At 41.4% G+C, this 26,908-nt stretch overlaps 2 protein-coding genes and 3 non-coding genes across 6 annotated transcripts in view; all 5 read right to left on the bottom strand.

The window, feature by feature from the left end:
* Positions 1 to 15,472, bottom strand: part of rps8a (ribosomal protein S8a) — a 29,958-nt gene extending 14,486 nt beyond the window's left edge. Inside the window, 6 exon segments of the mRNA XM_034182454.1 lie at positions 4,306 to 4,402; positions 4,404 to 4,479; positions 7,838 to 7,937; positions 8,208 to 8,314; positions 9,082 to 9,086; positions 15,467 to 15,472. Coding sequence (XP_034038345.1) covers positions 4,306 to 4,402; positions 4,404 to 4,479; positions 7,838 to 7,937; positions 8,208 to 8,314; positions 9,082 to 9,085 — 384 coding nt within the window. The 5' untranslated portion in view covers position 9,086; positions 15,467 to 15,472.
* LOC117522733 lies at positions 4,186 to 4,255 on the bottom strand. Its single transcript, XR_004564313.1, has one exon. It is a non-coding gene; the product is annotated as a small nucleolar RNA SNORD38 (small nucleolar RNA).
* Positions 4,557 to 4,626, bottom strand: LOC117522731. The gene has a single exon (XR_004564311.1). It is a non-coding gene; the product is annotated as a small nucleolar RNA SNORD38 (small nucleolar RNA).
* On the bottom strand, positions 8,063 to 8,170 carry LOC117522735. The gene has a single exon (XR_004564315.1). It is a non-coding gene; the product is annotated as a small nucleolar RNA SNORD46 (small nucleolar RNA).
* The window catches only part of hectd3 (HECT domain containing 3), a 50,759-nt gene continuing 38,739 nt past the window's right edge, over positions 14,889 to 26,908 (bottom strand). Inside the window, exons 15-20 of one of the 2 annotated variants that reach the window (XM_034182452.1) lie at positions 19,663 to 19,869; positions 19,434 to 19,563; positions 18,967 to 19,041; positions 15,407 to 15,488; positions 15,240 to 15,314; positions 14,889 to 15,099 (exon numbers count right to left, since the gene is read on the bottom strand). In XM_034182452.1, coding sequence (XP_034038343.1) covers positions 15,015 to 15,099; positions 15,240 to 15,314; positions 15,407 to 15,488; positions 18,967 to 19,041; positions 19,434 to 19,563; positions 19,663 to 19,869 — 654 coding nt within the window. In that variant the 3' untranslated portion in view covers positions 14,889 to 15,014. The remainder of the gene's footprint in view (positions 15,100 to 15,239; positions 15,315 to 15,406; positions 15,489 to 18,966; positions 19,042 to 19,433; positions 19,564 to 19,662; positions 19,870 to 26,908) is intronic. The other variant, XM_034182453.1, reaches the window with a different exon arrangement.

Raw genomic sequence — 26,908 nt, 5'->3', positions numbered from 1 at the left:
TATTTTTTTTTTCCCCTCTGCTTGGTCTAAAAAGTAACCGTTACTGACTGCCACAATTTTTTTTTCCAGATTCTTATAGTGTTTCTTAAAGCCAGAAAGTTGCCATTTGAAAGACTTTAGTTTGTGTCATGTCTGACTTTTTTCTACAAAATTAAAACTGAATGAACATACTCGAGGCCGGTGATTCCATAATTTTTGCCAGGGGTTGTAACATCTATCAACTGTTTCAGAAGACCATAACAGGTCAGTTTAATATAAAAAGGTAAATATTACTCGCAGATATATGCTCTTTAGGGTTTTAGCAGGGAAAATTAAGATAATGTGAAATAAAAAAGAACCGAAGCAGCAGACAGAACGAAGCATTGCTTTCATTGGCTCAATGCAAAGCCACACCCTGCTCTACTTGGAGTGTCTGCCAATGTTCCCACGAAGGACAGAGGAGAAAGACCGTGGCTCATGGCAAGCAGGAAACAGAGCGGAGAGGAGGTGAAAATGTACACAGTCCCTTCCCCGCGGTGCGGGACCATGCACGCTGACATTGCTGCTGTTTTCACTAGCACAGAATGGTAATGTTGCTTTGACAATGAGTATCATATTTCAGCCCCAAAACACGCATGACACCAGCGTGCGCGTGCTTATGTGTGGTTAAATTTTCCAAATGACGGAAATCCGTTGTGGTGACGGGAGAACTTTAACCCATGAAATAATGAAGACTTCACCTCAGGCATTTGGAAACACTTAACATTTTTCACCATTTTATGGATAAAAAAAAAAAACCAAAAACAAAACAATAAGCCCGGTAAAGGAATTTTAATCATATCTCACTGCTGATGTTGAGCCCAGAATGAGTTTTTCCTTCATATGGGTGAAGTTTGACAAATGCACAAAAATTCCTCTGGATGTTGCACTTTCCTACTTTCCTGTCCTGACTTTGACAGAAAGAGGACGGCAGACGGGTCTGGGTGGTTTGGGTTTTATTGACGTATCAAACAGCTGTACATCTATTTGCCTTTCTTGGCTTTGATCTCCTCAGGTAGAACTCCAGCTCCTTCCCCTCCAGGGACATAGCCGTCAGCCCTGCCGCACTGGCCGGGTCTGGAGGCGATGCAGCCTGGGGAAGAAAAGAAAAGAATACACAAATTAATTTTACTGCATCTTAAACTCAACCAGGGCCCCTAATCCTGATCCTGGAGAGCAGTGAGGTGGTTTTCATTGCGTCATCAGGGCCTGAACTGATACTGGGTGACTACATTAAATAACTTATTGTCAGGAAAATGCAGATGTCAAATTAAAACATACAACAACCAACCCTAAAGACATCAATTTACAATAAATACGGTTTTAAGATTTTGGAATATGAAACTTTATGTAGCTTAATCATTTCCTGAGAGATGATCTAAACTGTGGAAAATTTCTGTGCATTCACACAGACTGGCAACAGTCTGCCAGCTTTTAGGCTAGCACCCACCAAATTGGAAACAGCTGTGCGGAATGATGACGCTTGTGACTTCCACAGTAAAAAGGCTTTGCAGTGATTCTGCCCCTGCTTTTATATTAAAATGCTTTTAATGTGAAGTGCATTTAGTGACAAGTTATGAATATGCAGCTTCTGTAGTCAAGAGGGTTGCAGTGTTTTCTCGCGGCTCACGTTAACGTGGTAACATCTTTATTACTGGTCCTGCAAGGTGCCACGGTAGAGGAACCGGTAAATTGTTGGAACGGGGTTTCAGTGAACAACCCAAACCGGTCAGCTTTGCAGACTGTAACAGAAATCAGCCCACAGTCCACAAGAACTCACTGTCAACAGTCTGTAACAAGCTGAAGAACCACACTGGGACTCCCGACCCAACAAGGACAGCAGGATGTCCTCCCCAGCACACTTCCAGATGTATACTGACAAATAATTGCATTGTGGGAAAACTGCACACTGGACTCACCAAGCAGTTTCCCTGCTGGAAACTGCTTCCTCCCAAGTTGGTGCTGATCTTTGCTGTCTTTTTCCGCTCATCGTATTCTTCTGGGTCTCTTTGACCTCTTCCTGTCAAAACCTCTTCCTCCTCAGGAGGTCTACAGCAGCAGGAATAAAGCTCGTCAGAGGGACAAAACCACATCAGGAACGTGCATCACAGTAACACCAACAGCAGCCTCCACTCTGAGGTGTGGAGCCAGCTGGGGGTACTCTAGATGCAGATGGGCTTCAGTGTACACAGGACATAAGTACCAAATCAACTCCTATCCATCAGCCAATCAAGGACTTGCTCTATGCAATCAGCTGTGATCTAACACGCTGCTCATCACTGCAATTATGACAACTGTCAACACTACACTATTGAGTGTTCCAGCAATCTGCCCCCCCCCCAAATGTCTTGTTTTCAATTACCATATTTTCCAGAGTACAACAGTCTGGGACCTATCTTAAGCCCCTTTCACACCAGGCCCACTTCCAACTGCTCCCTGTTGCATCATGATGACACAGGAATTTCTGCGTCAGGTGCATGCAGCAGGGGACAGAGAGGAGGTGAGAACACAGCCTGCAGGTTCTCTGCACAGAGGAATCAGAGTGCCCAGTTCACTGCAGCCAGACTGTGCACTTTGATTCCTCCTCTAGTTTATATTTGTTCTTGTGCTGAGCTGCAGGTCTGCACTCTGAGTTCTGTTATAGTTTATCTTTCCTCCTTTTACCGCAAGATGTGTACGTGCGTGAACAAACCGTCCGTGAGCAAATGTGGAGATGTCTGGAATTCTACTTCATGTGGACATGTTCTGTCTCTGGCAATCAGTCTGTGAGCAGGACTTTCATGGATTTTATTTAAACACATTTGTGAGAGAAGAAGCTGCGGCTGCAATCAGCATTTTTTTTCTGTGCTCTTTTTTGAGCGTGTAGTTTTTACTGCATTGTATACATGGTATAAAAACAATCCTGCACGATTTAGACTGCGTGAACAATAGAACACAACAGGAAACAAATTGACGTTGGGTAATGTATTGCGAGGGTGTGGCTTCCAGTCACACTGAGTACCGTCCTGTTGCTCTGACTTGCGCTGAAACCACTTAATTCTGCGCCGAGCAGAGGACGGAAAAAAAAAATTAAACATGTTTAATTTTTGTTTGCGTCCCTTGTGCTGTTGTGGCGCCAAGCTGCATTGTCTCGGCACTAGGTAGCTTCCACGTGGCGTCTTCATGACGACACACGATGCAACTGGGAGCAGCCCCGGTGTGAAAGGGGCTTTAGACATGTATGCACATCATCAGGAGATGATAACTCAATTGTTCTAGACTAATATGACTCCAATGAACAACTCAGGATATGCACCAAAATCTCTATAGGGGCAAAGAGCAAAAATGACCACTCCCCTTTTTCGTCCCCAAGTGTTACCTCAGCTGTAACAGCTCACTTTTAGCTATACTTTCGGGTGGCTGTAATCCGCTGCTGGCTGCAAATGCAAGGGAGGTGACTGCTGCAGAAATCCTAACACGGATTAAGCATAATCTTCATATATGGATTTTGTTGCAATTGTGTTTGAAAAAGAAACAGTAATGTGGTGTTATAAGTTATATCATCAGCTGTTGGGAAATTTCCCTGATAAGCTTTAAAACATTTAAGAGATATAGATACTGTCTGCAAAAGAAACAAGTTTTGTATTTTCAATTTTAAATCAATATTCCATTGATAACAGTATGACCAAAACTAAACTTCACTATATTTGGCAATGTTAATTTTCTTTCAATGTACGGTAATCAGCTGACCCACTTAATTTTTAGCCATTTTCTCTGAAAATTTCTAAACATGTTCTATGACCCTTCCAGACATTCTCAACATTTTGAATACTTGGAAAACCCGTAGCTGCTGCAGTTTAGAAAATACAGCTGTATTTGAAGTAACACTCGGGACGAAAAAAGGGCGTGATCATTTTCGGGCTGGTTCGTCCCAGATAACTCACTATACCCTGCCCCCTGGGGGGCAAGCATGCGTGGTGTACTCCTGAAAATATGGCAAGTGATTTAATGTGTTCTTTCTTGATTGACTGAATACAGTCTACGTACAGAGGGCTATCAACAACTATGGAGACCATAAAGCCCAGTCACGACCTTTGTTACAATAAGCAATAAATATTTTTTACAGCATTTTCCACAGGGATGTAAACATTAATCATCCTTCCACATAACTTAAGAAGTTGCAAGAGTCTTTCTCAGAGTCTCTGTTTTCACCACTTTCATTCAGTAGCAGAACTGGACAAAGTTATTTCATAGAAAGACATTCACACCAGGAAGTGACACTGGACACTTGTTTTTGAGTCTACATACCAGTTTGGCCCCCTTCTTGCGTCCCAAAGGTGTGGCATAGTGAGCCTCATACCACTGTCTGAAGGGAAGGCTGTCGATGAGGACAATGCAGTTCTTGCCAGAGTCTGGTTCTGACCAGCTCATTGTTGGAGGCGTTGTAAACCACATCGATGATCCTCGTCTTCCGTGTGCAGCCTGTTGACAAGAGTAAGTACAAACACTAATTTTCCTGCCGACTACACAATTGTGCACAACAACACAAATATCAGGTCTTTCTCAGAGTCTTCAGTTATCACCACTTGCATTCAGTAGCAGAACTGGACCAAATTATCCTCACAGAAAAACAAGACAAACAGAGGCCCCATGAAACAAGAGCAAAACCAAAATTTGACTAATGACTACTGTCTTTGTAATTTGTCTGTTTCCCTTTTTGGAAATAATACTAAGATTATGTGAAATTTTAACTTTTTCCAGAAGTACTCTTGATGATCATTTATTTACAATGAGGCATACATTTATTTCCAATCACTCCCAGTCAGGGTGAGACCCGGTGTTGTCCGAACGACCCCCCCCCCCCCCAAAATCACCACCCCCGCCTTCACTGTGCATGCGTCATTTTGGTGCATCAGCTGCAATCCACCGATTGTCACCTCATTTCTGCTTAAAACTGCACTCCATTCATCATCTATGTCAGTGGACAGGTATCTGAGCTTTTGTACAACCCCTGGCAAAAATTATGGAATCACCGGCCTCAGAGGAGTTCATTCAGTTGTTTAATTTGTAGAAAAAAAAGTAGATCACAGACATGACACAAAACTAAAGTCATTTCAAATGGCAAACTTTCTGGCTTTAAGAAAACACTATAAGAAATCAGAAAAAAAAAATTGTGGCAGTCAGTAACGGTACTTTTTTAGACCAAGCAGAGGAAAAAAATATGGACTCACTCAATTCTGAGAATAAATTATGGAATCACCCTGTAAATTTCCATCCCAAACTAACACCTGCATCAAATCACATCTGCTCGTTGACATTGACCCTATGTGTCTTTTTGCAAGGAATGTTTTCACAGTTTTTGCTCTATGACAAGATGCATTATCTTCTTGAAAAATGATTTCATCATCCTCAAACATCCAGAAAAGTGTCCAAATATCAACGTAAACTTGTGCATTTATTGATGATGCAATGACAAGCCATCTCCCCAGAGCCTTTACCTGCCATGCAGCCCCATATCATCAATGACTGTGGAAATTTACACTGTTCTCTTCAGGCAGTCATCTTATAAATCTCATTGGAACGGCACCAACAAAAGTTCCAGCATCATCACCTTGCCCAATGCAGATTCGAGATTCATCGCTGAATATGACTTTGATGTCTTCCTTGGTCTACCAGTATGTTTGCCTTTAACAACCTTCCCATGTTTGTTTGTATTTGGTCCAGAGTTTAGGACACAGCTGACTGTGAACAACCCAACATCTTTGCAACATTGCATGATGATTTACCCTCTTAAGAGTTTGATAATCCTCTCCTTTGTCTCAATTGACATCTCTCGTGTTGGAGCCATGATTCATGTCAGTCCACTTGGTGCAACAGCTCTCCAAGGTGTGATCACTCCTTTTTAGATGCAGACTAACAAGCAGATGTGATTTGATGCAGGTGTTAGTTTTGGGGATGAAATTTACAGGGTGATTCCATAATTTATTCCTCAGAATTGAGTCCATATTTTTTTCTTTGCTTGGTCTAAAAAGTAACCGTTACTGACTGCCACAATCTTTTTTTCTTGATTTCTTATAGTGTTTCTTAAAGCCAGAAAGTTGCCATTGAAATGACTTTAGTTTTGTGTCATGTCTGTGATCTGCTTTTTTTCTACAAAATTAAACAACAGAATGAACATCCTCCGAGGCCGGTGATTCCATAATTTTTGCCAGGGGGTTGTACAACAATCATTTCCACATAAATTCAGCATTATTTTGTGTCAGACGTGCTGCTGTGCCTACATCATTTCAGTGCATCAGTAGCAAAATGAGGCAATTATTGCCTTGTTTCTGCTTAAAACTGACTTTAGAATGATTTAAGAGGTTTTTACTTTGTCAGCTGATGGTTAATAATCACATTATTCCCTTTGATAGCTTTGGGTGCAGAGTCAGACTCAGACGTGCTGCTGTGGTCCCAAATGATGCAGCGCAGGGAAGGCAGGGTGGACCAATCTTTGGGGGGGGGGGGGGGGGGCATTCGGTTGGCGGCACCGGAATATATTTCCACAGCAGCAGTCAAATCTGCAGGCTAAAGCCGACACACCGCAAACTGCAAGTGCTGCTGTATTGTGTTTACAATATATACTAAACAGCAAAGAGCACGGCTGTGACGGATTACAGGAGGATGTGTCATTATAGGAACATAAGCATACTGTACTATAAAAAAGCTCATTTTCTTTGCTACTTTGTAATACTGCAACAAACAATATGAGCGATTGCGATCGGATCATGTCTTGGAGCTGCTCATCTTTGTCAAATAGCCAGGCAATTGTCATTACCAAACGGCAAAACGTGGCCGAACAACGCATGACCGACAAAATGAGCATCTATTCCTGCACTGCTCCAGAGATGTTTTACGTGCCAGGTTGCACACATCAGCAAAAACAATGGGAAGAGTAAGGCAGTCATACTGACACTCAGAAGCACTTTTCTAGAGGTTGGGAAGGCAGGTATTTCACCACAGGGGCTAATCAGTATACAGACACAACTCGATCAGTCAAGCAAACAGATGAGAACAGGTTTCTTAAGCTAATATTGATTAATATGTTGTCCACACGGAAAGGGAACTGTTGCCGTTTTCAAAAACACAGAAGTTTCAAGTAATGTCTGCACATACACCAAAACACTGAAAACTATGCAGCGTATATGCCAGGCCTGTATGTGGCACTGTAACCTCCCAAAAACTGAAGACTATGTCGAGCATGCGCATAAAGCTTAAGCCATCTAAACACCTGCATGAATTTGATCCCTGCACTGGCACACAATCTTTCAATCTTGTGTGGACAACACACATCACATACAAACTATTATGTATATAACTAAATTCACCTCCATGCTGACACGCACTGATTTTTTTTATTTTTAAAAAGCTGTTATTATTGCCAGTTTTGAGTTTAAGTGCCGCAGGGGCTGCTGGGTAAATACCACCAATGTAACTAAATGCTCACCTTTGTGTTCACAAGCAAAACAAATTCATGAAAAATATGGACTTTTGAACTGCTTACATACTGTTTTTGTCCACAGTGCAACTAATTTTGGCTCTTTAAGCCGTTGTGTTGCTTCCAAAAGTGTCCTCTTAGCAGTGTTGGCATGTATGCATTGACCTGTGAACTGGAAGTGTTAGCAAGGTCTCCGCGCATGCGCACCGATAAACTTGATATTGGCTTATTGCTAGAACCATTAAAATCAGACCTGTCATCACAATGAGAAATACAGTGAATTTGGCAAAAGAGGCCTTTAAACTACAGTGACTTCATGGGATGCAAAGTTTTAGAATTCTCAACAGACATCAGGAAACTTACACTCAGATCCCCAAGAGAAGTTCCCCACATCCAGCCTTAGAGCACGGTACTTTTTGTTTCCACCACGAACTCTCACAGTGTGAATGCGACGAGGTCCAATCTTTAACAATAAAAAAAAGTGGGTCATGATTGCACTCAGGTTACTGTTTTCAATCGTTTAGAATCAATTATATATACAATAATTGAACCTAAGCTTCAAAACAAGAACAATAACAACCACTAAAAAGCGTGTCAGTGTAACTATGACAAGTCCTAACATTGATAGGTCCAACGCTTTGAACCAAAACGGTCCAAAATAGACCCACCTAAGGTCAGATTTTCATCAGCCACGCCATATACTTTGAGCCGGTTGTCACCTATTTTTATGTACCTTTGTGTTTGCTGGAGGGCGGCCGAGCTCATACTTCCTTTTCTTGTGGTAGGGCTTACGTTTACCGCCTGTCTTGCGGCGTTTATGCCAGTTGTCCCTGGAGATACCTGAAGAAACCAGGAGTTAACACTAAAGCAGGAAACATCACCAACAACAACATATGATGGATGCTTGAGCAGAATCAGTTCTCCAAGGTTCAAGTGTCCGCATCATTCATCTGGACTCTGCATGTAGGATTTCATCATGTCGCTCAAGCGTCTTTTAAAGTCATTAAACAACATCAAGAAGAAGAATAAAGTATATTCTGATGATCAGTAAACAAAACGGAAAAGCTAAAATCTCAATGACTGGTGGCCACGCTGCAGTTCCGTGTACTGTTTTTATAGTGATGGAAACTGTCCTACAAACATCGTAACGTATTTGACTATTTAAGCTAGTCTCCGAAATATTAAAATATTTATTTTCAGTAACACATGACGGCAACGAGCATCATGCTAACGTTAGCTAGCATCCCCACTCGGTCAGCGTTAACCGATTAAAATCATAGAAACACTAGCTCACACCTGTTTGAGAACAATCTACGCAGCTCTCAAGAAATATTTTGGAAAAGAACCGCAAACAGCGTAAAGTGCAGCGTGGAGTTTAGCACCAGCAGCTACATGGCCAAATAGAGCTGCCATCTTGGAACATTCTCACAACCTTTTAAAGAAAATTATATTCCGGTAAGAAAAACTGCCTGTAGTCGATACATTTTACCCTGATCTATTCAGACAACATTTAGCTTCATTGAGGCAAGCCATTATTGGAAAAGTCCGTCGATAACACGTCAGATGGATAAGGATTGCATCTCCGAGCCCAGCGTGAAAACACATACCCATTCTCAGGCGCCGGCTAGAAAGAGGAACCGCAAAGGCTCATGGGTAGGATTCAAGACGCATGCTCTCGCGAGAATCTGCGATAACAGAATTCTCTCTCACACACACGCACACGCACACACACGCGCACACACGCACACACACGCGCACACACACACACACACACACACACACACACACACACACACACACACACACACACACACACAACCAACCACCATAAAACAGAATTAAACACAAAAACTACAATCGACAATTTAGGATTTAACACATACACACAGTTGCATCAATAAGTCTGAGAATCCTTGGGCTAACATTTAAAAATGTAACATCAAATTTTTTAAAAATCTCCATGCTTCATTATATTTAAAAAAAATTACGCAATTTCGATAGTGCAAAATGCAAATAACTTACTCATCTTCAATCGCTTATCCGGGATCGAGTGGCGGGGGCAACAACTCCAGCAGGGGACCCCAGACTTCACTTTCCTGGGCCACACTGACCACCTCTGACTGGGGGATCCTGAGGCGTTCCCAGGCCAGTGTGGAGATATAATCTCTCCACCTAGTCCTGGGTCTTCCCCGGGGTCTCCTCCCAGATGAATCAATCAATCAATCAACTTTTTTCTTCTATAGCGCCAAATCACAACAAACAGTTGCCCCAAGGCGCTCCATATTGTAAGGCAAGGCCATACAATAATTATGAAAAACCCCAACGGTCAAAACGACCCCCTATGAGCAAGCACTTGGCCACAGTGGGAAGGAAAAACTCCCTTTTAACAGGAAGAAACCTCCAGCAGAACCAGGCTCAGGGAGGGGCAGTCTTCTGCTGAGACTGGTTGGGGCTGAGGGAAAAAACCAGGAAAAAGACATGCTGTGAAGGGGGGCAGAGATCGATCACTAATGATTAAATGCAGAGTGATGCATACGGAGCAAAAAGAGAAAGAAACAGTGCATCATGGGAAACCCCCCCACAATCTACGTCTAAAGCAGCATAACCAAGGGATGGTCCAGGGTCACCCGATCCAGCCCTAACTATAAGCCTTAGCGAAAAGGAAAGTTTTAAGCCTAATCTTAAAAGTAGAGAGGGTATCTGTCTCCCTGATCTGAATTGGGAGCTGGTTACACAGGAGAGGAGCCTGAAAGCTGAAGGCTCTGCCTCCCGTTCTACTCTTACAAACCCTAGGAACTACAAGTAAGCCCGCAGTCTGAGAGCGAAGCGCTCTAATGGGGTAATATGGTACTACGAGGTCCCTAAGATAAGATGGGACCTGATTATTCAAAACCTTATAAGTAAGAAGAAGAATTTTAAATTCTATTCTAGAATTAACAGGAAGCCAATGAAGAGAGGCCAATATGGGTGAGATATGCTCTCTCCTGCTAGTCCCCGTCAGTACTCTAGCTGCAGCATTCTGAACCAACTGAAGGCTTTTTAGGGAACTTTTAGGACAACCTGATAATAATGAATTACAATAGTCCAGCCTAGAGGAAATAAATGCATGAATTAGTTTTTCAGCATCACTCTGAGACAAGACCTTTCTGATTTTAGAGATATTGCGTAAATGCAAAAAGGCAGTCCTACATATTTGTTTAATATGCGCTTTGAATGACATATCCTGATCAAAAATGACTCCAAGATTTCTCACAGTATTACTAGAGATCAGGGAAATGCCATCCAGAGTAACGATCTGGTTAGACACCATGCTTCTAAGATTTGTGGGGCCAAGTACAATAACTTCAGTTTTATCTGAGTTTAAAAGCAGGAAATTAGAGGTCATCCATGTCTTTATGTTTGTAAGACAATCCTGCAGTTTAGCTAATTGGTGTGTATCCTCTGGCTTCATGGATAGATAAAGCTGGGTATCATCTGCGTAACAATGAAAATTTAAGCAATACCGTCTAATAATACTGCCTAAGGGAAGCATGTATAAAGTGAATAAAATTGGTCCTAGCACAGAACCTTGTGGAACTCCATAATTAACTTTAGTCTGTGAAGAAGATTCCCCATTTACATGAACAAACTGTAATCTATTAGACAAATATGATTCAAACCACCGCAGCGCAGTGCCTTTAATACCTATGACATGCTCTAATCTCTGTAATAAATTTTATGGTCAACAGTATCAAAAGCAGCACTGAGGTCCAACAGAACAAGCACAGAGATAAGTCCACTGTCCGAAGCCATAAGAAGATCATTTGTAACCTTCACTAATGCTGTTTCTGTACTATGATGAATTCTAAAACCTGACTGAAACTCTTCAAATAGACCATTCCTCTGCAGGTGATCAGTTAACTGTTTTACAACTACCCTCTCAAGAATCTTTGAGAGAAAAGGAAGGTTGGAAATTGGCCTATAATTAGCTAAGATAGCTGGGTCAAGTGATGGCTTTTTAAGTAATGGTTTAATTACTGCCACCTTAAAGGCCTGTGGTACATAACCAACTAACAAAGATAGATTGATCATATTTAAGATTGAAGCATTAAATAATGGTAGGACTTCCTTGAGCAGCCTGGCAGGAATGGGGTCCAATAAACATGCCGATGGTTTGGACGAAGCAACCAATGAAAATAACTCAGACAGAACAACCGGAGAGAAAGAGTCTAACCAAATACCGGCATCACTGAAAGCAGCCAAAGATAACGATACATCTTTGGGATGGTTATGAATAATTTTTTCTCTAATAGTCAAAATTTTGTTAGCAAAGAAAGTCATGAAGTCATTACTAGTTAAAGTTAATGGAATACTCAGCTCAATAGAGCTCTGACTCTTTGTCAGCCTAGCTACAGTGCTGAAAAGAAACCTGAGGTTATTCTTATTTTCTTCAATTAGTGATGAGTAGAAAGATGTCCTAGCTTTACGGAGGGCTTTTTTATAGAGCAACAAACTCTTTTTCCAGGCTAAGTGAAGATCTTCTAAGTTAGTGAGACGCCATTTCCTCTCCAACTTACGGGTTATCTGCTTTAAGCTACGAGTTTGTGAGTTATACCACGGAGTCAGACACTTCTGATTTAAAGCTCTCTTTTTCAGAGGAGCTACAGCATCCAAAGTTGTCTTCAAAGAGGATGTAAAACTATTGACGAGATACTCTAACTCCCTTACAGAGTTTAGGTAGCTACTCTGCTCTGTGTTGGTATATGACATTAGAGAACATAACGAAGGAATCATATCCTTAAACCTAGTTACAGCGCTTTCTGAAAGACTTCTAGTGTAATGAAACTTATTCCCCACTGCAGGGTAGTCCATCAGGGTAAATGTAAATGTTATTAAAAATGATCAGACAGAAGGGAGTTTTCAGGGAATACTGTTAAATCTTCTATTTCCATACCATAAGTCAGAACAAGATCTAAGATATGATTAAAGTGGTGGGTGGACTCATTTACTTTTTGAGCAAAGCCGATAGAGTCTAATAATAGATTAAATGCAGTGTTGAGGCTGTCATTCTCAGCATCTGTGTGGATATTAAAATCGCCCACTATAATTATCTTATCTGAGCTAAGCACTAAGTCAGACAAAAGGTCTGAAAATTCACAGAGAAACTCACAGTAACGACCAGGTGGACGATAGATAATAACAAATAAAACTGGTTTTTGGGACTTCCAATTTGGATGGACAAGACTAAGAGACAAGCTTTCAAATGAATTAAAGCTCTGTCTAGGTTTTTGATTAATTAATAAGCTGGAATGGAAGATTGCTGCTAATCCTCCGCCACGGCCCGTGCTACGAGCATTCTGACAGTTAGTGTGACTCGGGGGTGTTGACTCATTTAAACTAACATATTCATCCTGCTGTAACCAGGTTTCTGTTAGGCAGAATAAATCAATACGTTGATCAATTATTATATCATTTACCAACAGGGACTTAGAAGAGAGAGACCTAATGTTTAATAGACCACATTTAACTGTTTTAGTCTGTGGTGCAATTGAAGGTGCTATATTATTTTTTCTTTTTGAATTTTTATGCTTAAATAGATTTTTGGAACACCTCCCTAGGGAGGCACCCAGGGGGCATCCTTACCAGATGCCCAAACCACCTCAACTGGCCCCTTTCAACATGAAGGAGCAGTGTCTCTACTCCGAGCTCCCCACGGATGACCGAACTTCTCACCCTATCTCCAAGGGAGACACTAGCCACCATCCTGAGTAAACCCATTTCAGCCACTTGTACCTGCGATCTAGTTCTTTCGGTCATGAACCAATATGACCATCATAGGTGAGAGAAGGAATGAAGATTGACCAGTAGATCGAGAGCTTCACCCTTTGGCTCAGCTCCCTTTTCGTCACATCAGTACGGTAGCGTGAATGCAACACCACCCCACCTGCACCAATTTGCTGGCCAATCTCACGCTTCATTGTCCCCTCACTCGTGAACAAGATCCCGAGGTACTTGAACTCCTTCACTTGGGACAAGGCCGCATTCCCTACCCGGAGTAGGCAATCCATCGGTTTCTTGCTGAGCACCATGGTCTCAGATTTAGAGGTGCTGCTCCTCATCCCAGCCACTTCACACAGCTATGAACCGATGCAATCAGGCCAATGAAGCCAACAGGACCACATCATCTGCAAAAAGCAGTGATGAAACCCTGAGCCCACCAAACAGGAAACCCTCCTCCCCCGACTACGCATCGATGTCCTATCCATGAACATCACAAACAGGATTTGTGACAAGGTGCAGCCCTGGCGGAGGCCAACCCACACTAGAAACGAGTCCAACTAATGCCGAGCACCGAACACAGCTCTTACTTCGTGAGTACAGATTGGATGGCCCTGAGAAGGGACCCCCTCACTCCATAAATCTTTACATAAATAAAATTAACAAAGCCATTTAGATCAATTATTAAGTTCATGCCAACAGTATAGTGCTCTATAGTAAATATGTCTGGAGTGCAGGAGGCTGCTGAGGGAAACCTCCACAGCAACTACCCAGGAGTTATAGAGGATTCTGTGGCTGTGACTGGAGAAACTGTACTTCGTGCAACTTTTCTTGTGTCACCAGTTACAGCTCCACCATGGAGCTGAACAGCAGAGGATCGTCTTCAAAAGATATGAAATTTCTGCTGATTTCCCAAACAGTATGTAGGAGACTCAAACCTAGATTATTTTAAAATTCTTGCTCTGCTCCAGTCCACCATGAAGTGGTGTAATTGGGGACAAGACAAAAAGTGTCACTGTGCCCAGTGTCTCAGTGGCTTCCCTCACTCGTCTTGTTCTTGTACTGATTCACGCAAAGTCAAAAACATATTTAGTGACTCAGAAATGTTTATGTATCCACCCTCTGATTTGTCCAAGTAGTAGAAAAAGCGACTTGGACATATTTTTTTTATTATTATTATATAAAATATTATGATGTTGAACATTTTTGTATATATTCTCAGCATATTAAATAATCCATTTGCATTCATATTTTAAATCCTGTACATAAATGATCATTACTGCCATGTCACAGGACAAAAACGGTCCCAAACACAGCTGCACTCAGAGTGCATACCTCTGCCGAGTCCTGGATCTGCAACATTTCTCAGTGTTTACAAACTTAAAGAAGCAGAACATTCATCCAGATTAACACACACACACACACACACACACACACACACACACACACACACACACACACACACACACACACACACACACACACACACACACACACACACACACACACACACACACACACACACACACACACACACACACACACACACACACACACAAAAGAACAAAGCCATGCATCAAACGTAGTTAATATCAACTATCAAGTTTGTGAGAGGAAGAATTTTTCATGCAAAAAAATGAAGAAATAAAAACTCCTGTGTTTCCATATAATCATTTATTATGTACAGCTGGCAGCTTATTGGACACAAGATAGCAGACGAAAAGCACTCATTCATGATTTATTTATTGTTTGTTTGTATTGTGCGCAGAGCTGAGCGGAGACGTCACTCCTCCCATGGACTCATGTCCGTGTCGATGGCCACGCAGTTGTATGCCGCATAACGCAGTTTCTCCTCACAAACCTTTGCACTGCAGAAAAATGAAGGGGGGGGGAGTTATCTGCTTTGGACACGATTAGAAGTGATTATGAATGTTATACAACATTAAAAACACAATTTCACGTTAAGAATCAACTCTATAATGAGCAGAGACACAGAATGTGAGCATACCTTGGATAGTTTGGTAGATAAAGAGTGCTGGAACATGTGGAGGACTGTGGAAGAGCATCTGTGGTTTCAGAGCTACAAACAGAAACACAAACACATTTTAACACCTTATAATCTAAATAAATCAATAAAAAATAAAAATACAGCAACTCTCACACACGTTCACTCACCCGTGTTTGTCTGGAAAGATGTAGATCGGTGCAGGCAGACGACACCTGCCGGTTACAAACCTCAGAAATCGGCTACGATCCTCTGAAAACACAAACCATGATTATTTGTGTTAGTAAACTGACTGCTCTATAAAATGTCATTTAACCCTCTGAGGGCAATGGACGCGACTCATGTTTCCAAGAATAAAATCAGTGACGGAACATCACAGAGACTTCATTCAACCACTTCCTGAAACTACAGTGTCACCTCTAGTTTCACTCACTGTTCTAGACAATCTCTGCCTCACAGCCAACCCTAGAGAGCAAAGAAGGTCACATGGGTCTGTCTCTCTCTTCCTCTTTGCCTGCAGCTTTGACAGACAGAGCACATTGTCACTCTGTGCACTGCCACTGAAACCTCATGAATGATGAATTTAGAAAAGCAAATGGAGGAAACAGGTATTTCTTGTGAGGGACTTTCCACTTTTCCTCCCATGATGGATACAGTTGTATATAAAAGTTTAGGCACCCCTGATGATTTCCATGATTTTCCTTTATAAATCATTGGTTATTTGGATCAGCAATTTCAGTTAAATATATCATATAGCAGACAAACACAGTGATATTTGAGAAGTGAAATGAAGTTTATAGGATTTACAGAAAGTGTGCAATAATTCTTTAAACAAAATTTGGTTTTTGTGTGAGCGACAACCCAAAACCGAAAGACAATTTAAACTGATATCAAAACTAAGGGCCCCTTCACACATTGTACAAATAAGTACAACTCAGGGCGAATCATGGCAGAACAGCTCGTATGAGCGAACCATGAAATCATCGAGCCGATGGGCAGGCATGAATGATGCCGCTGCGACGGTGTCGTGCAAATGGGAACACAGTGTGAGCAGCTGCAGCATGTGTAACCACATCGCACAGCTGCTGTGAAAATAAAAATAAATAAATAAATACATGCCACCCACGGAATTTGAACCTGCAATTTCCAAAAGCTCTGATTGCTAGCCAGAAGCTTTACAACTGCACTACCATCACTGTCCTGTAAAAGGTGCGAGAAAATGCCTGATATCAAGAAGGACATGGACGTATTTAAGAAAAAATAAAACCACACACCATATAAAAACACCGCATTTTATCGAATCACTCTTATCAAGCGGACAATACAAGTATGATCCGTCTGTTCCTCTGTAGATGACCCATGGTCACAGACATATAGTCATGAAATGATGTGAATGAGAAGCAGGGCGCTCTTATGTCCACATCTACTGGTGGAGCCAGCTGGACACACCAGCAGGCCCCGTGCACGTGTCCTGCCTGACAAGTGCGTCTTGTGGACGGCGCGCCGTGGGACAGACACCGTGTCATGTGGAATAGAGTTCACGTGGGTGACGTGACAGTTAGACCGTCCACTGCGTGTTATGATCTGGCGGTCCGTTTCACCTGGGGTAGCCAGTCAATGTGCACGCGCAGCCCACTGCAACAATATTATATGTTTCTATGTATGTCCACGTGAGGACAGCAAGCAGACACACGCGCATCACAGTGGACAGCTGTTAGTTCATGTCCATCCAAACATGGTACGTGTTCCCCAGCTGGGACATCCAGAACCACAGATCTCCACAGCTGCTACTGTTGTAGCAACAGGTGTATGAGGCATTAGAGGCAGCTAACGCTATGATTTTACACATATTGCATACAATTCCTGCTTCATGCGCACTTTGACCACATTTGTACTATGTGTGAAGGGACCCTAAGATTAGCAAAGCTTGATAGTAGGTATGAAAGAAACATAAATAAGTAAACCTTTGCTATGGTTTTTTTAAGCACTAACCTAAAACAAGAATCCCCAAACTTAAGAACTCCATGGCCGCTTTGATATTTCAAAATTTTCTGAAGCCTCCACAAAGCTTTAATCATAAAAGTAGGCAATATAACTCCATAACATTCAGTCACAGATAGTCCAAACTATACCTTTTGGGAATCGTTATGATCAGACAAATAATGTGGTGTAGTTTTCTATATGATTAGAGCATCTTGATTAATATCACTTTTGTGCCAAATTTGATGTTTGCAGGATTCCACTCTAAATATTCTCTTATCTGCTGAACTATATATAAGAAGTAAGATGCTGCTCCTCAGTGTTTCTCAACTGCCCTCAAAAGTATTGGAACATTTGGTATTTCACACATTTTAATTTGTTTATTCCATTTCAAATACTTTTTTTTCTAAAATTAAAGATAAAACATAAGAAGTGTGAGTGCGTTAACCATATTAAGGTGAAAGTGTAATTAAGTTAAAAATTTAAACAAGAGCAATCAGAGATTTATGATGCCCACCAATCCAGATCCAGATCAGCTCCAAAACTCAATGGACTCTTTCATGCCCTAATATTGATCTGTGGTGCAAATATGGTGAGAATCTGTGAAGTAATTTTGGCATACCGGTAATCCTTAAAAGCCTATATAAAGTGAAATCCTGCGCCAGAATCCCCTCCAAAATTTAATGGAGTCTTCCATGCCCTAGTATCTATCTGTGGTGCAAATATGGCAAGAATCCGTGAAGTAGTTTTGACATAATCCTGCTAACAGGCAGACAGACAAATAAATAAATAAACAAACGCCGATGATTTTATTGCATCCTTGGCGGAAGTAATTAAGTTTGTTTTAAAAGCAAAATATTGAAAGTATTTCCACATAGATGAAGAACACATAATTGTTTTCTCATGGCTTTGTTTTTATTATTTTCTGATTATTATTTTTTTAATAATCATAAGCAATTTGATTAATTGTAAACTTAATTACAACACTGACAGGATCCAGGCTCCATACTGTCCCAAATGATTGATTAATGTTCCAAATAGACAGTCGCTATTTTTCTCTTGACCACCCAAATTATTACTCGACAAACTGTTTTAGCCTGATATAATGTTGCTGGTTAAAGGTAAAGCAGAGGAGTGGTTCAGCAGACAGAGAAATAAACAAACCAACTGTTCAAAGTCAGAAAACACATCATCATTTGTTTGGTTGTAAATGTCAAATCAGCATGATAAAGACGTTCCAACAATCAGCAAAGACCTTGACCACGTGTGTCGGTTTCGAATATACTCTAAAGTCAAAACTTAAAAAAAAAAAAATAAATAAAATTGTTAAAGGTTAGAGCGTTGAAAATGGTGGGAAAAATACTTCACATTCAACAATATTCACAGTATTTCAGAGACGAACAGAAAACGAGTTGACAGTAAGAATATGTTGTGTCAAAAATGTAGACACAATAAGCTGCAGCTTCAACCTACTACACCTTTTGGGTCAACATATGTGACCTGAGGCGGTCCCGCAGTGTCATGAAAGCAGCGCAGCACTGCATCAACCAGCACACATTCCCAGTCATGACTTGACTTTTCCAATCGTCATTATAACTTAACTGCCCTGTTGGCTTTTGTGTATTATAAGGGAAACGGGGAGCAAATAAAACTGAAACCAAAATAAGTAAAATGTAAAAAGGTTTTACTTTGGCCACAAGGTGGCAACATCGAGCTTTGATTAACGTTCTGTAACAAACAGAAAACTGACCATTGGTGAAGTTTGTTAGGGCTTCCCACAGGTGCTGCACCCTCAGGTCACTTTGTTCCAGGTCTTCGTAACGAGCTGAAGGCATAAAACAGAGACTGAGCAGCCGAGTCACTCAAATATATAAAACACACTTTGGTTTGTTTGTGTTCCAAAGCGTTTAACGCAAGACAGGAAAAAAGACAATTTATCTAAATTAAATAAATCCAACTCTAAACAGCAAATACTCAAAATTTAAGGACGAGGACTGACATCCCCCCAAATATTAAATAAATACATAAAATAATAATAATAATAAAAAACAAAAAAATGAACAACATTTAATTCTAAACAGTAAATGACAAATTTAAGGACTTGGACCAACAGCCAAAAAAAAAGAAGAAGAAAAAAAAAAAAAGAACAACAACAAAAAAAATCAAGCTTGTGTTTATTCCTCCAGCGGATAAATGGATTCCATTTGGGTGACTTACTGAGCCGTTTCAGAGCTTCCACAGTGATCTCTGGGTCTCCGCACACTTTCTTTTCCACCTCTTGCCAAGTGAGCAGGTCCAGAACTGCCTGAGGAACCACCTTCAGCAGCCCCGCCTGCATGGCTGCAATCTGCACCCCTCAAACAGGTTACACACCAAATGAGAAAAACAACCACAAAACTGCAACAGCAGAAAACGACATGCTGAGTTTTAAGAGCGGGAACCAGACCTGCTGTTTGCTCTCCTCCAGCCGCGCTTTCTGCACCAGGCGGATGAACTCCATGCGGTCCTCGTAGTGAACCACCACGTTACTGCCGCCGGGCAGCAGCTCCACCATTTGGCCATCACTCAGCAGCGTGGTGTACACCAGCTCCTCTCCAAACCTGAACTCAAACGTCCCCTGGTCCATGGTCTCCATGGCGTCCAGCAGGTTCACCTGAACACGGAAAATACACACACACAAAAAAAAGCACTGTAATTTACAGACTATAAGCCACTACTTTTTTCACACGCTTTGAACACTGCGGCTTTTACAATGATGCGACTAATTTAAGGATTTTTACAGGCTTTTCATAAGTCAAATACGTTAACTGATGATGTCAAATTCAAATATATTAAATTATATAGTGGCAATTCATAACGGGGTCGCCTCAAGGCGCTTCACACAACACAACTTAAAAAGGCAAAACAAAATGAATTAAAAGATCAATCAATCAATCAATCAATTTTATTTATACAGCGCCAAATCACAACAAACAGTTGCCCCAAGGCGTTTTATATTGTAAGGCAAGGCCATACAATAATTACGTAAAAACCCCAACGGTCAAAACGACCCCCTGTGAGCAAGCACTTGGTGACAGTGGGAAGGAAAAACTCCCTTTTAACAGGAACTAAGGGATGGTTCAGGGTCACCTGATCCAGCCCTAACTATAAGCTTTAGCAAAAAGGAAAGTTTTAAGCCTAATCTTAAAAGTAGAGAGGGTGTCTGTCTCCCTGATCTGAATTGGGAGCTGGTTCCACAGGAGAGGAACCTGAAAGCTGAAGGCTCTGCCTCCCATTCTACTCTTACAAACCCTAGGAACTACAAGTAAGCGTGCTGTCTGAGAGTGAAGCGCTCTATTGGGGTGATATGGTACTATGAGGTCCCTAAGATAAGATGGGACCTAATTATTCAAAACCTTATAAGTAAGAAGAAGAATTTTAAATTCTATTCTAGAATTAACAGGAAGCCAATGAAGAGAGGCCAATATGGGTGAGATATGCTCTCTCCTTCTAGTCCCCGTTAGTACTCTAGCTGCAGCATTTTGAATTAACTGAAGGCTTTTCAGGGAACTTTTAGGACAACCTGATAACAATGAATTACAATAGTCCAGCCTAGAGGAAATAAATGCATGAATTAGTTTTTCAGCATCACTCTGAGACAAGACCTTTCTAATTTTAGAGATATTGCGTAAATGCAAAAAGCAGTCCTACATATTTGTTTAATATGCGCTTTGAATGACATATCCTGATCAAAAATGACTCCAAGATTTCTCACAGTATTACTAGAGGTCAGGGTAATGCCATCCAGAGTAAGGATCTGGTTAGACACCATGTTTCTAAGATTTGTGGGGCCAAGTACAATAACTTCAGTTTTATCTGAGTTTAAAAGCAGGAAATTAGAGGTCATCCATGTCTTTATGTCTGTAAGACAATCCTGCAGTTTAGCTAATTGGTGTGTGTCCTCTGACTTCATGGATAGATAAAGCTGGGTATCATCTGCGTAACAATGAAAATTTAAGCAATGCAGTCTAATAATACTGCCTAAGGGAAGCATGTATAAAGTGAATAAAATTGGTCCTAGCACAGAACCTTGTGGAACTCCATAATTAACCTTAGTCTGTGAAGAAGATTCCCCATTTACATGAACAAACTGTAATCTATTAGATAAATATGATTCAAACCACCGCAGCGCAGTGCCTTTAATACCTATGGCATGCTCTAATCTCTGTAATAAAATTTTATGGTCAACAGTATCAAAAGCAGCACTGAGGTCTAACAGAACAAGCACACAGATGAGTCCACTGTCTGAGGCCATAAGAAGATCATTTGTAACCTTCACTAATGCTGTTTCTGTACTATGGTGAATTCTAAAACCTGACTGAAACTCTTCAAATAGACCGTTCCTCTGCAGATGATCAGTTAGCTGTTTTACAACTACCCTTTCAAGAATTTTTGAGAGAAAAGGAAGGTTGGAGATTGGCCTATAATTAGCTAAGATAGCTGGGTCAAGTGATGGCTTTTTAAGTAATGGTTTAATTACTGCCACCTTAAAAGCCTGTGGTACATAGTCAACTAATAAAGATAGATTGATCATATTTAAGATCGAAGCATTAAATAATGGTAGGGCTTCCTTGAGCAGTCTGGTAGGAATGGGGTCTAATAGACATGTTGATGGTTTGGATGAAGTAACTAATGAAAATAAATCAGACAGAACAATCTGAGAGAAAGAGTCTAACCAAATACCGGCATCACTGAAAGCAGCCAAAGATAACGATACGTCTTTGGGATGGTTATGAGTAATTTTTTCTGTAATAGTTAAAATTTTATTAGCAAAGAAAGTCATGAAGTCATTACTAGTTAAAGTTAAAGGAATACTCGGCTCAATAGAGCTCTGACTCTTTGTCAGCCTGGCTACAGTGCTGAAAAGAAACCTGGGGTTGTTCTTATTTTCTTCAATTAGTGATGAGTAGTAAGATGTCCTAGCTTTACGGAGGGCTTTTTTTATGGAGCAACAGACTCTTTTTCCAGGCTAAGTGAAGATCTTCTAAATTAGTGAGACGCCATTTCCTCTCCAACTTACGGGTTATCTGCTTTAAGCTGCGAGTTTGTGAGTTATACCACAGAGTCAGGCACTTCTGATTTAAAGCTCTCTTTTTCAGAGGAGCTACAGCATCCAAAGTTGTCTTCAATGAGGATGTAAAACTATTGACAAGATACTCTATCTCACTTACAGAGTTTAGGTAGCTACTCTGCACTGTGTTGGCATATGGCATTAGAGAACATAAAGAAGGAATCATATCCTTAAACCTAGTTACAGCGCTTTCTGAAAGACTTCTAGTGTAATGAAACTTATTCCCCACTGCTGGGTAGTCCATCAGAGTAAATGTAAATGTTATTAAGAAATGATAAGACAGAAGGGAGTTTTCAGGGAATACTGTTAAGTCTTCAGTTTCCATACCATAAGTCAGAACAAGATCTAAGATATGATTAAAGTGGTGGGTGGACTCATTTACATATTGAGCAAAGCCAATTGAGTCTAATAATAGATTAAATGCAGTGTTGAGGCTGTCATTCTCAGCATCTGTGTGGATGTTAAAATCGCCCACTATAATTATCTTATCTGAACTAAGCACTAAGTCAGACAAAAGGTCTGAAAATTCACAGAGAAACTCACAGTAACGACCAGGTGGACGATAGATAATAACAAATAAAACTGGTTTTTGGGACTTCCAATTTGGATGGACAAGACTAAGAGTCAAGCTTTCAAATGAATTAAAGCTCTGTCTGGGTTTTTGATTAATTAATAAGCTGGAATGGAAGACTGCTGCTAATCCTCCGCCTCGGCCCGTGCTACGAGCATTCTGGCAGTTAGTGTGACTCGGGGGTGTTGACTCATTTAAACTAACATATTCATCCTGCTGTAACCAGGTTTCTGTAAGGCAGAATAAATCAATATGTTGATCAATTATTATATCATTTACTAACAGGGACTTAGAAGAGAGAGACCTAATGTTTAATATACCACATTTAACTGTTTTAGTCTGTGGTGCAGTTGAAGGTGCTATATTATTTTTTCTTTTTGAATTTTTATGCTTAAATAGATTTTTGCTGGTTATTGGTGGTCTGGGAGCAGGCACCGTCTCTACGGGGATGGGGTAATGAGGGGATGGCAGGGGGAGAGAAGCTGCAGAGAGGTGTGTAAGACTACAACTCTGCTTCCTGGTCCCAACCCTGGATAGTCAGAGTTTGGAGGATTTAAGAAAATTGGCCAGATTTCTAGAAATGAGAGCTGCTCCATCCAAAGTGGGATGGATGCCGTCTCTCCTAACAAGACCAGAAAGATTACAAAAAAAAAAAAATAAATAAAAATAAAAACATAAATAAGTAAAAAAAAAAAGAAAAGAAAACACAATAACATAAAATTCTAATAACAAAATAGGGAAAAAAAGATCTGTCTTCAATCTAGATTTAAAAATCTCCAAAAATGGTCTGACTGTCGTATGTGGCCCGGCAGATCATTCCACAGAGCCGGGGCACGATAGGAAAAAGCTCTGTGACCCGTCGACTTTTTGTTCACCGTAGGGACACACACCAGTCCTGCGCCCTGCGAACGCAAGGCCCAGCCGGTACATAGGGCTCAACCAGGTCGGCCAGGTAGGGAAGCGCCAGTCCGTGAACAATTTTACAGGCCAGTAACAACACCTTAAAGTCTGATCTCAAAGAGACAGGAAGCCAATGAAGGGATGTCAACACAGGTGTAATGTGGTCAAACTTTCTGCTTCATGTCCAAAGTCTGACAGCAGCATTTTGAACCAGCTGAAGACCCCTAGTGCTGGACTGCGGTAGATCAGTAAATAAAGCATTGCAATAGTCCAATCTGGAGGAGATAAATGCATGTATCAGAGTCTCAGCATCAGCCATAGACAGGCTAGGACGAATCTTTGCTATATTTTGCAGATGGAAGAAAGCAGTCCTCGTAATATCTCTAATGTGGAGGTCAAAGGACAACGTAGGATCAAGAATTACTGCAAGGTTCCTCACTTTGTCCGTATGATGTATAACACACGAACCTAAGCTAAGTGCTAGCTGGTCAAATTAATGCTGATGTCTTGCTGGACCAAGAACCATCACTTCAGTCTTATCAGAGTTTAAAAGTAGGAAGTTGCTAGACATCCAACTTGTCACTGCTGTAAGGCAATTTTCTAAAGATTTTATGTGAGTAAGATTCCCAGCAGTTGCATGTACAGTTGAGTATCATCAGCATAGCAGTGAAAGGCAATCCCAAAACGCCGCAGTATATTCCCAAGGGGTGCTACATAAAGGGAAAAAAGCAGAGGGCCTAAAACGGATCCCTGCGGAACCCCAAACTATCCCTAAGATCAGAGGTAGTGTTACTGTACAAAACACAATGAGAACGACTGGACAGATATGACATCAACCACGCCAGGGCAGTTCCAGTAATCCCAAAATGATTCTCCAGCCTATCGAGTAAAATATTTTGATCCACAGTGTCAAACACAGCTCTGAGATTCAACAGCACCAAAACCGCAGTGGTGTCCGAGCCCATTGCTCGCAGGTCATTCACTACTTTAGTGAGAGCCGTCTCTGTGGAATGATATTTTCTAAAAACAGACTGCAATGACTCAAAAAGATTATTCTCAGTAAGGTGGTCCACAAGCTACCATGAAACCACTTTTTTGCAGAATTTTAGAACAAAATGACAGATTTGATATCGGCCTATAATTCTTCAATACACCAGGGTCAAGACTGGTTTTCTGAAGTAATGGTTTAATCACTGCAGACTTGAAACATTTAGGAACAGATCTGGATGTTAGTGAGAGATTTATAATTGACTGGCTGTCAACTGATTTCCTGAAAGCTGCGCTCCTCATGTGATGTAAATTCACACACAGTGTAAATATAAGGTCTTACACGTTCATATTAGTGGATTAATCATACTTTAATTCCTTGTAGTGGCTGAAGAAAAGTCCCTCTCTGGCACTCTGCGCCAGAGTTACTCCATCAGATCAGTCAGCGGAGCAGAGCCTTCTCCCCCACCCTTCCACACCGGTTCTCTGTCTTAAGCCCTTTTCACACCGGGGCTGCTCCCAGTTGCGTCATGTGTCGTCATGACGATGCCACGTGGAAGCAACCTAGTGCCGAGACGATGCAGCTCGGCGCCACAACAGTGCAAGGGGCGCAAACAAAAATTAAACGTTTCATTTTTTTTGCGTCCTGAGTCTGCATAGTTGGGTTGGCTTGTTTTACGCCGGATGTCCTTCCTGACGCAACCCTCCTCATTTATCCGGGCTTGGGACCGGCACTCAGAATGTACTGGCTGCAGGGTAGTGCAGGACATGTACAAGAATAGTGTGACAGCAGTGAGATGCGCAGTCGGAATGACAGACTCATTCAAGGTGGAGGTGGGATTACACCAAGGATCAGCTCTGAGTCCTTTCTTGTTTGCAGTGGTGATGGACAGGTTGACAGATGAGATCAGACAGGAGTCCCCATGGACTATGATGTTTGCAGATGACATTGTGATCTGTAGTGAGAGTAGAGAGCAAGTTGAGTCTAGTCTGGAGAAGTGGAGATATGCTTTGGAGAGAAGGGGAATGAAAGACTGAGTACATGTGTGTGAATGAGAGGGAGCCCAGTGGAATAGTGCAGTTACAAGGAGTAGAAGTGGTGAAAGTAGATGAGTTTAAATATTTTGGGGTCAACTGTTCAAAGTAATGGAGAGTGTGGTAGAGAGGTGAAGAAGAGAGTGCAGGCAGGGTGGAGTGGGTGGAGAAAGGTGGCAGGAGTGATTTGTGACCGAAGAATATCAGCAAGAGTGAAGGGGAAAGTTTACAAAACAGTAGTGAGACCAGCTATGTTGTATGGTTTAGAGACAGTGGCACTAACAAAAAGACAGGAGGCAGAGCTGGAGGTGGCAGAGCTGAAGATGTTGAGATTCTCTTTGGGAGTGACAAGAATGGACAAGATTAGGAATGAACATATCAGAGGGACAGCTCAGGTGGGACAGTTTGGAGACAAAGTCAGAGAGGCGAGATTGAGATGGTTTGGACATGTGCAGAGGAGGGACCCAGGGTATACAGGGAGAAGGATGCTGAGGATGGAGCCACCAGGCAGGAGGAGAAGAGGGAGACCAAAGAGGAGGTTCATGGATGTGCTGAGAGAGGACATGCAGGTGGTTGGTGTGACAGAGGAAGATACAGAGGACAGGGTGAGATGGAAACGATTGATCTGCTGTGGCGACCCCTAACGGGAACAGCCGAAAGACAAAGAAGAAGAATTTTTTTTGCGTCCTGTGCGCTATGCAGAATTAAGTGGTTTAAATTAGATGGGGTTTTTTCCTCCTCTATTTCTTCATTAAACAGTTTAGGTTTGAACATATTTGACACAAAAAACTGCAGAGCACATCTGCGTAATTTTTTTCTTCTTCTCTATTGAATACCGGTGTTGCAGACCGAACGGTCCACCTCTAAAAATCGGTCTGTCCTGCCTCCACTGTGCATGGGTCATTTCAGATATCAGTTGCTTGTCTGACACAGAGTCTCTTCGCCCAAAGTAATCAAATGGATTAATATGATTATTAACCATCAGATGATAAAGGTAAAACCTCTTAAATCATTCTAAAGTCAGTTTTAAGCAGAATTCAGGCCATTTTAAGCAGAAAAGAGGTGATACTCGGTGATGATTTGAAATGA

Source organism: Thalassophryne amazonica, chromosome 12, assembly GCF_902500255.1.
Source record: "Thalassophryne amazonica chromosome 12, fThaAma1.1, whole genome shotgun sequence".
Lineage (NCBI taxonomy): Eukaryota > Metazoa > Chordata > Actinopteri > Batrachoidiformes > Batrachoididae > Thalassophryne > Thalassophryne amazonica.
This window is presented reverse-complemented; position numbering and strand designations above follow the sequence as displayed.